General features: G+C 48.5%; 1 protein-coding gene across 1 annotated transcript in view; it reads left to right on the top strand.

Annotated features, from left to right (window-relative positions):
- The first annotated feature begins 573 nt into the window (after positions 1-573).
- The window catches only part of SLC2A13 (solute carrier family 2 member 13), a 278,507-nt gene continuing 269,335 nt past the window's right edge, over positions 574-9,745 (top strand). Inside the window, exon 1 of the mRNA XM_079774143.1 lies at positions 574-1,404. Coding sequence (XP_079630269.1) covers positions 849-1,404 — 556 coding nt within the window. The 5' untranslated portion in view covers positions 574-848. The remainder of the gene's footprint in view (positions 1,405-9,745) is intronic.

Raw genomic sequence — 9,745 nt, 5'->3', positions numbered from 1 at the left:
GTGTTTAAAATAAGCACAAATTGAGGAGGGACTGGCGACGAGAGCAAACAGGTCATACAAATGGAAGAACACAGCCCTGAACTGCTCCACCACAAACTCATTTATGTCACAATATTATAAAGTGAAGGGTACCTGCTATGTGCCACACCAAGATGTTTGTTTGTTTTTTGTTGTTGTTTTTTTGTTTTTTTCTGGGCCCTTTCCAGTCAAGGCCATCCCCAGGCTGGCAGAGGGAGGTCAAGCATGTGGTAAGGGGCTCTCTCCCTAGCCTCCCAACCCAACCCAACCCGTGCAGTCAGTGTAGCCAGTCTCCCAGGTGTGGGAGCCTATGGCCCGGCATTCCCACGTTGGCCTGACTCCCAGCTGCAGCCCCCAGACCAGGGTTCATTCCTTGGAGACCCCAGAGCCCCTAAAGGAAGGAGCCTGGATGCGAGCTTCTCCTGGACCAGGGGGCGGGGTCCGGAGCTGGGGGGAGCCTGGCCCCGCCCAGGGAGGGGGCGGAGCCTCTCCCGGGCTGTGCCCCGCTGGTCCCGGGGCTGCACGTGACCCGCGGCCCCGCCTCCCGCCCGCTCCGCAACGCCAGCTCGGCAGGCGCGGGGCGTGAGTCTCGAGTGAGACCCGCCAGCCTCCAACTCCGCAGCGCCCGAGCGCGGCGGGCAGCAACTTTCTCCCCGGGGCGGCCGCGGCGGCGGCTGCTGCCGTGGCATCCGGAGCGGGAACCGGCCAGGAGGAAGGCGGCGGCGGGCGCTGTTAGCAGCTACCCGATCAGGCTGTCTAAGCCCTCCGAGACCGCCGGCCCGCGGAGCCTCGACCCCCTCCCCCGGGCAGCCCCGGGCTCCTGCCGCCCTATGTCCCGCAAGGCGAGCGAGAATGTGGAGTACACGCTGCGGAGCCTGAGCAGCCTCAAGGGCGAGCGGCGCAGGAAGCAGCCGGAGCCGGACGCCGCGAGCGCGGCCGGGGAGCGCAGCCTCCTGGCGGCCGCCGAGTCGAGCAGCAGCCTGCAGAGCGCGGGCGCGGGCGGCGGCGGCGTCGGGGACCTGGAGCGCGCGGCGCGGCAGCAGTTCCAGCAGGACGAGACCCCCGCCTTCGTGTACGTGGCGGCGGTCTTCTCCGCGCTGGGCGGCTTCCTGTTCGGCTATGACACCGGCGTGGTGTCGGGGGCCATGCTGCTGCTCAAGCGGCAGCTCAGCCTGGACGCGCTGTGGCAGGAGCTGCTGGTGTCCAGCACGGTGGGGGCGGCCGCCGTCTCGGCGCTGGCCGGCGGGGCCCTGAACGGCGTCTTCGGCCGCCGCGCCTCCATCCTGCTGGCCAGTGCCCTCTTCACCGCCGGCTCCGCGGTGCTGGCCGCGGCGAACAACAAGGAGACCTTGCTCGCCGGCCGCCTGGTCGTGGGGCTCGGCATCGGTGAGTTGGGGGTCTAGGGAGGCCCCTGGAGCAGCCCCTGGCGTCACCGCGCTTGACCCTGGGCGCTGCGTTCTTTCGGGGGGGGGTCTCCGTCGGGTCCTGCCAGGTCGGAGAGGATTCCCTCCCCTTCTCTTGCCCCAAGAAAGCCCGTCTGTTAGTTCTGCCTCAAAGGCTCCCTGGGGAGGTGGGTGGTGGGAGGTGGGTGGTGGGTGGTGGGTGGTGGGTGGGTTGATGCAGCTACCCCCCCCCCCCCCAGCCCACGTAGAATCTCGGCTCTTCAACGAAAAAGTGAATCCGCGTGACTGTCGCCTCTCTGAGCACTTACAGGACCCCGCTCATCACCAGCTTTTTCCTTGATCCAGCCCAACCTGATGCTGCCCCACAGCTTAGGAGGGAGGGTCTCTCTGCTCTCCTGCCTTGTCTCAGAGCTTTGTTTTCTCCGCTGCTAGCTTCTTTCCTTTTCTAGGATTCCAAACTCCGAACCCAGGCAGTCTTAAAGTCACAGCAAGTTAATTTTAAAGTTAAGTAATTCTGGACTCAGAAACTATTCTTTGCTACCCCCTTCTCTTTCCTTCTCTAGTCATTTATCTTTAGGTGGGGTATAATTTTTCTCTTCTTGCTTTTATTTTTTTGAATAGCCTTTTGCTTTCATCTTTTCCCCAAATGAATTCTTTGCGCCTCTGTTTTTCTAACTTTTCCTTTAAATTCATATGCACCCATTCTCTTTGTTTTGCCTCTCCTGCCTTCCTGTTGGGAACCAAAATGATCTATTAAAGGTCATGTTCACTTCCTACATTTATTTAAGGAGCTACTCCCTCTGTAGATAAATGCCCAGCAAGAAATTTGCAAATGTACTTCAAAAGTAAGGGATTAAGGTTCCCCTGGCATTGATTTTTTTCACCCTGGTTGCTGAGCAGGGGGAAGTACAATCGTTGAGTTCTTGGCAGACAAGCTATTTGGAATGTGGTCAGTGTTATTAGAAAGCACTTTTGAGGGAAAGTGGGGGGTTGAGACTTCAGTCTCACTGGTAGTGTTTCTAAGACACACCGCTGATGCTTTTCAGATGTTGCATTTCGTAATTCAGTTTTTGTTTCCTTTGGGGTGCGTTTGATGTATTTCTTCCCCGTGGCTGGGCTTGATGAAAGCCCTTTCAACCTGGGGCTCCTGATGATCTGCTCATTCACCGCTTGTTTGACGTTTATGCTTTTCATCCCTTCTCTGTAGGCTCTGAGGGGAAGCGAGCCCCATTTAGACAACTCCGCGTGAACTGTGAGCCTGAACCCCGGTTCCCTGCACTTTGTGTCCCAAAGCTGTCATTACTGACCCCCTTTTAGTTTGTTTCTTGTACTGTTAATTAGTGAAGCAAGGCAAGGCTCTCAGTAAAAGGTTAAGTTGGCACATTGGAGCCCAATAAGACCAAGTGAAACTTCTTTTATAGGAACCACCTGTGCCTTCAGCAGATAACCTGGCATTAAAGCCAACTGATCAGGATTCTTTTTCTCAGCATTCTCTGCTTGGGGCACCCAGATCATCTTTTTTTGTTTTGTTTCTTCTGGCATAGAAATAACAATTTTAGGTAGCAAGATTTCTCCAGTGAGACTGACTCTTATTTGTGATTTTGAGATTGAATAATGTTTTGCAGAGATCTCTAAATGAACCTTCCTAGTGCTTAGCTATGGCAAGTACTGGGTATTTGGTTGTTATGTTGACGCTTGTATCTGAGCAGAGGTAGATCATTGGAAGGACATAAGAGCAGATGCCCAGGCAGCGATCAGTGATTCTCTCTCATCATTGATGTTTCTGTCTCTTCCTCTCTGAAAATCAATAAAAGTATATTAAAAAGAAGAGCAGATAATTCAGTAATTAGATGTTTGCCAGGCCCTTTGGATAGGCCATAAAAAGTTATCTCTGGCAATACCTCTTACTATGGGCACGGACCCCAGTTTAATAAATTCTTTAAGGGAGAGGTAAATTTTCTCTTGAGCCCTTGGGATCGCAATTGCCTTCAGCGCAAAATAATCGTGTGCCAAAGCGGTTCATCTTGGGGAGGCTGTTCTGAACCCCTTCAACACAATTTGCTCCCCCCAAAAAAAATATTTAAAAAATTGTATTTTACAGGGTAATCTTATTGTTTATGTCCTTTCCAATGACATATTTTTTAAGAATTTTGTACTTGTAATCAAAGTTTTTACGTGTGGTTGGGTACACCAGGATCGAAGGAATTTGAGTGTAATTTTCCTTTATTTGATTGTTATCTGGGATCTTGTATCTCTGATGCATAACACACACAATAAGTTGTCAAGAAAGGGCAAATTACAAGAAATTAGTCCTGTTATCGCATAACCCCAAAAGCAAGCAGCTTAATTTAGCCTTTTCTCCATGGTGTTCGCATTTACTTTATTGCTCCTTTTAAACATGATAGAGTGCCTGTGTAGGGAACGTCAGGAAGTCCCTAAATGTATATATTCACCAACATTCAAAACCTTTACTGAGAATTGACATATTTCTATATACAGCACGGTTTGTTGAATTAATTTTAGATTTACATCAGTCTCTTCTGTCCGTCTCTGTTCCAGGGCTCCCTCTACTGGAACACACTTTGTAGCTGCATATTGCATCTTGTAATTAGTATGGTATGGCCTGTTGAGTAATTCTTTTAGGTATTTCACATTTTCTTCCCTAGATGGCACTTTGAATTCTTATTCTTTAATGCAAAGCAAATGTAAACTCTTGTTTTATCAAAAACATCATGCAATTATGCATTAATGTAAAAAAAAGAGATTCATTTAAGATAAGCATAGTTAGCCAGAATCAGCGAGATTTTTAAATAATCAACAAATGCTTTCTTTTTGCAATCAAGTTTTTTTTGGTGTTTTTTTTTTTTTTTAATCCTCCTTCCCTCAATTTCTTTCATTTTCAACTTCCTTTAAAGCAGGATTTCTGTATTGGATTTATGGTGGTATGAAACTGACGTGTAAAGTAAAACTTCGCTTGATTTCCTTTATTTTCTTGTTTCATCCACATTAACAGTTTCCATGCACTACCCTCCCCCCTTTCATTTCTGGTGGCTTGACATTGCAGAATCATAATGAGGATTATGACCTACTTGTGTTTGTCTAGTAGTATTGCAGCACCCTCCTCGAGTGAGCTGTCAGTGAAATGACGGAAGTCTGTTCACGTGAATTCTATGAAGTTATTCCTGTGACTTCTGTATAAAACACTTCTTTTTCATCCACTCACCTTTCCCTCTTCTGTATTTTAAGCCCTAAGTAAGAATACAGTCTAAGTTGAATGATTTCACACTGATGTCCTTGGCTTTAACACCTCTAATGATGTAGAACCTGCTGGTAGACTTCAAATAGCAAGCAGTCTTGCTATTTTACAAAAAAAGCACATGAGATATTTTCCTTTTTTTCTCATCCAACTTGGATTGCTTTATACATCTGTCCTATCTACAACTCTTCATTCCTTTTCATTTATTATTTTTCGTTGTTGACCGTGTTACAGATGTTCCCCATTTTCCTCCTTTTTGCCCCCCTTCACCCAAGCCTTGCCTCATCCAAGGCCTTCCCCACACTCTTGTGTCCATGGGTTATGTATATATGCATATATATTCTTTGGCTAATCTCTTCCTGTCCCCTCCATCCCACTGAGATCTGTTATTATGTTCCACATACCTATGCCTCTGGACCTATTTTGTCAGTTTATTTTGTTCATTAGATTCCAAATATAAGTGAGATCATGTGATATTTGTCTTTCTCTAACTGGCTTTTTTTGCTTAACATAATAGCCTCCAGGTCCATCCATGCTGTTGCAAAGGGTAAGAAATACCTTTTTACAGCCGCATAGTATTCCACTGTGTAAAAGTATCACAGCTTTTTAATCCACTCATCTACTGATGGTCACTTGGTCTATTTCCAGATCTTAGCTATTGTAAATAATGCTGCTATGCACATAGAGGTGCATATATTCTTTCTGATTGGTGTTTTTGGATTCTTAGGATATAGTCCCAGAAGTGGGATTCTTTTCATTTCTTTACCTCCTCCCCCTCCCCCCGTTTTGTTTTTTTCTTGGACCTTCAGAGTCAATAGTAGCAACACTTCTAAAAAGAAAACTTCCATTGTGATGAGGAGAACCTGTACTCACCAGAAAACCTCAAAAACCCCTTTTCCACATTTAAAATGTAATTTCCTTGAATGTAGAGAGAGAGAAGAAAATAGCCAACTTTTGTAGATATTCTAAACTGGGAGTACTGCATGCTTTATACTTGGCATTTTATTAAATACTAGAGGCCTGATGCACGAAATTTGTGCAAGGGGCTCGGCCCTCGCAGCTGCAGCGGCTTGCCTCGGCCCTCGCAACAGCCCTGGGTCCTGAGTGCGGAAGGTCATTCGGCTGTCCGGTCTAATTAGCATATTACACTTTTATTATTATAGATTAGCACCACTGTTTGGGATGGTGTGGTCTGGAATACGTGTCAAAGCCACATGACAGGAGCCTCACTTCACAGCCAGGCTGAGCAGGGTCAGGGGATCACCAGTGCCACCAGGGTGGAGGCATTGGCTTCCTTCTTTATCTGACTTCATCATCTCCCTGTGTTGCCTAGGGTGAAATCTCAGCAGTCCCTCTGGAGGAAGAATGTGAATTGACAATGGAATTAGCTGCCTATGCCCTGGAAATGATAATGTCTAACATTTGCTCATCACTACTCTGTGTCAGGCACTCTTCTAAACATTTTGCCTCTATTTACATAATCTTCATAGTAAACAATCCAGTGACATAATACTGTTCTTTTTGAGATGAAGATATTTAGCAGAACGAGATGAAGTCACTTTCTCTTGGTCACAAAGCATCTGGTGGAGCAGATTTGCCAGGAGAGGTCTGGCTTCATAGTCAGCCCATGCTCCTCTGCACAGTGACACTGACCCTGGTCCCTGAAGCTACCAGCATCTGCGATGTGGACGTGAATTTTAAAATACTTTGAAAAGTAGCCGGGGCATACCATGGAGTGACAGTGAGGAAAGCAGAGCTGATTAGAACATTTCTTTGCTAAGAGCTTGTGAACAGGGATGCCCATACTCAAGGCAGCTGTGTGTGTGTGTGTGTGTGGCGGGGGGGGGGGGGGGGGGGGCGGCGTTCCATTCACGCTGCATTTACCCTGGAGGGGGTGGATTCCCATGGAATACAGTGGGGCCTCCTGGAATTAGACAACACAGATACTGTCCATGATGTAGCAACTAAACTAAAAAAAAAAAAAAAAAGCTATTTCTGCTTTTCCTTTCTGTCATGATGTTCTGTCTGCTTGGAATGTGCTTTTCCATAACATTCTCTCTACCCATCCCTCAGTCATTTACTGAGTGATGACTTTGTTGGGCGCTGGAGAGACAAGGATAAAAATAGTCCCTGGTCTTAAAAGACCTAAGTCTGCTGGGGAAAGACAAACATGAGGTTGTTAATCCTACCATGGAATCATCAGAGGATGTTTACTCATCCTTCCAGGCCTTGCTTTATCAGGAAAGCTTTCTCAATGGGCCGCTGCTGGATGTTGGCACTTTCTCTGAACCACACACTCAGGACATTTAACTGCATTATGTGTTGCAGTGGATCTTTTTGGCCATGACTCATCTCCCTGGTAGACCAGGAGTTTACAGGGTTACCTGATTTGGTAGTACAGTTAAGCCTTGTTTGTTGAATGTCTCCCATCTCGAACAGTTCGTTTCTCTACCAAGTTGTTCACAGAAAAAATGTCTGTTGTGGAACCACACTTTGGTGTTGACAACCCTTTCAAGCTGATACCTCAATATGGCAAAAAGGGTCTCTCAGGCAACAAAGGAGAGAATGCTTTTGTTGCTGGCAAAAGAAAGCACAATTTTAAAACATAAGGAGGCCATCAAGAGTGCTCATGTTCTAAGGGTGTGAAAGAAACTGATCACAATTGAAGAAGTAGAAAAACTGTTGTTGATTTGGATAAAAGCAGTTAGCCAGTGTCAGCCATTTTGGAGGCATTGGTATATGAACAAGCAAAGAATGCTGCATGCTGACCTGAAAGACACCCTGGACCAAATGCTAAAAATGACTCATTTAAGGCTAATAGGGGGGTGGTTCGAAAAATTTAAGAAGTGTTTATACATTAAACAGTATATTAGACATGCTGTATATATGAAAGGTTAACCTTTTGCACTCAGATGTCGAGTGTGACTCGACACGGTTAGCATCGGTAGCAGCTCGTATGTCGGATTGTATTGAATGTATCAATAATTTGAAATATAAAAAAATCCAAATAAATAAGTTTGTATGAAAAGAAACTCCAGTTTTTTATTCTACTGCCGCGCTTTGTAAAATCTGGGGTATTTAAAAAATTAAATCCCGAGTAGAATAAAGGAATCGAGAAAAAAGCAAGCGAGTGCAAAGGGTTAAAACAGGAATCATTTGAGGGTCTGGAACAGATTAATTCAATTTACATTATTTATAATGGGGGAAAATGACTCGGTTTTCGGACAAATTGATTTTCAAACAGCCTTCTGGAATGAATTAAGTTTGAGAACCGAGGTTCCACTGTAATAGTATTAATGTCCTCTCACTGTATTTACTACCCTACTAGCTACACTAATAAAAGAGAAACATGAAAATCGACCATCCCTCTGCTACGCCCACCAGCCAATCAGGAGTGAGTATGCAAATTAACCCAATAAAGATGGCGGCTGCCATGGAACTGGAGCAAGCAGGAGGCTTGAGTTGCCCCCAGTGATGGAGAAAGCCAAGCTTCCTGCCCGCCCTGGCCTCCGCTCAAGGAGGGGCTGGGGGCCTGGGTCGCTGGGGGGTGTGGCCAGCCTGCAAACAGCCATCAGCCCCTCATCCATGTTGGCCAGGCACCCCAGTGGGGACCCCCACCCTGAAGGGGGTGTGGCCAGCCTGAAAATGGCCTTCAGCCCCTCACCTAGGCTGGTCAGGCACACTAGCAGGACCCCTCACCCTGAAGGGGGTGTGGCCAGCCTGAAAATGGCCCTCAGCCCCTTACCCAGGCTGGCCACGCCCCCATGGAGTAAGAGTACCCGCTGTGGGGTGTGGCTAGCCTGCAAACAGCCCTCAGCCCCTCACCCAGGCTGGCCAGGCACCCCAGCGGGACCCCTCACCCTGAAGGGGGTGTGGCCGGCCTGCAAACCACCACAGGCCCCTCGCCCAGGCTACCCCACACCCCAAGGGAACCCCCACCCTGATCTGGCACACCCTTCAGGGCAAACCAGCCGGCCCCCACCCGTGCACCAGGCCTCTATCTATACTAATAAAAGGGTAATATGCTAATTAGACTGGGAGACCTTCCAGGAGGCCTTCCAGACATTCTTCTGGACAAAGCCATGGTGGCGGGGCTGAGGTAGAGCCAGTTAGAGGCCAAGAGGGGAGGGCAGTTGTGGGTGATCAGACTGGGATGGGACGGCAGTTGTGGGTGATCAGGCTGGTGTGGGGGGGCTATTGGGGGTGATCAGGCTGGCGAGGGGGTGACAGTTGGGGGTGAGCAGACCAGCAGGGGGGCAGTTGGGGCGAGCAGGCCAGTGGGGAAGGCAGGTGGGGGCAAGCAGTCCAGCAGGGGGGGCAGTTGGGGGTGAGTAGGCTGGCAGGGGGGGCATTTGGGGACAAGCACGCTGGCATGGGGGGCAATTGGGGGTGATCAGGCTGGCGGGGGGGCACTTGGGGGCGAGCAGGCCGGCAGTGGGGGGCAGTTAGGGGCTAGCAGGTCGGCAGGCAGAGTGGTTAGGGGCAATCAGGCAGGCAGGCAGGCAGGCAGGTGAGCGGTTAGGAGCCAGCAGTCCCAGATTGCGAGAGGGATGTCCGACTGCCGGTTTAGGCCCGATCCCTGTAAACTGGCAGTAGGACATCCTTCAAGCGGTCCCAGATTGGAGAGGATGCAGGCCGGGCTGAGGGACATCCCCCCCTCCCAGGTGCACGAATTTCATGCACCGGAAGACTAGTTTATATATAAGCTTTTAAATATGTAGCAAACTAAAGAATGCATAAAAGTAATACTCAAGAAACCATTGCTATAGTTGAACACACGAAACCTCAGATACACAGTTAATTCGGAAAGTGGAATGCTTGGTGGTGATGCTTGAGGCCTCTGGATCTGGCTGCCTGGGCTCCCACCCTGGCTGGCCACTTACTACCCGGGTGACTGCGTCAAGTCTCATACTTCAGTTTCCTCATCTGTGGAATAGAGATAATACCCGCCTCATAGGGTAGTCATGAGGTTTAAATAAGTTAAAACATTGGTAAAGTGCTTTTACAATGCCTTCACAGGTAAGCTGTGTAACCTTCGGCAAATTACCATTGTATGCCTCAGTCTCTA

This window comes from Cnephaeus nilssonii (genome assembly GCF_951640355.1).
Source record: "Cnephaeus nilssonii genome assembly, chromosome: 6".
Taxonomy (NCBI): domain Eukaryota; kingdom Metazoa; phylum Chordata; class Mammalia; order Chiroptera; family Vespertilionidae; genus Cnephaeus; species Cnephaeus nilssonii.
Note: the sequence above shows the minus strand (reverse complement) of the source record. Positions and strands in the feature narration are given on the sequence as shown.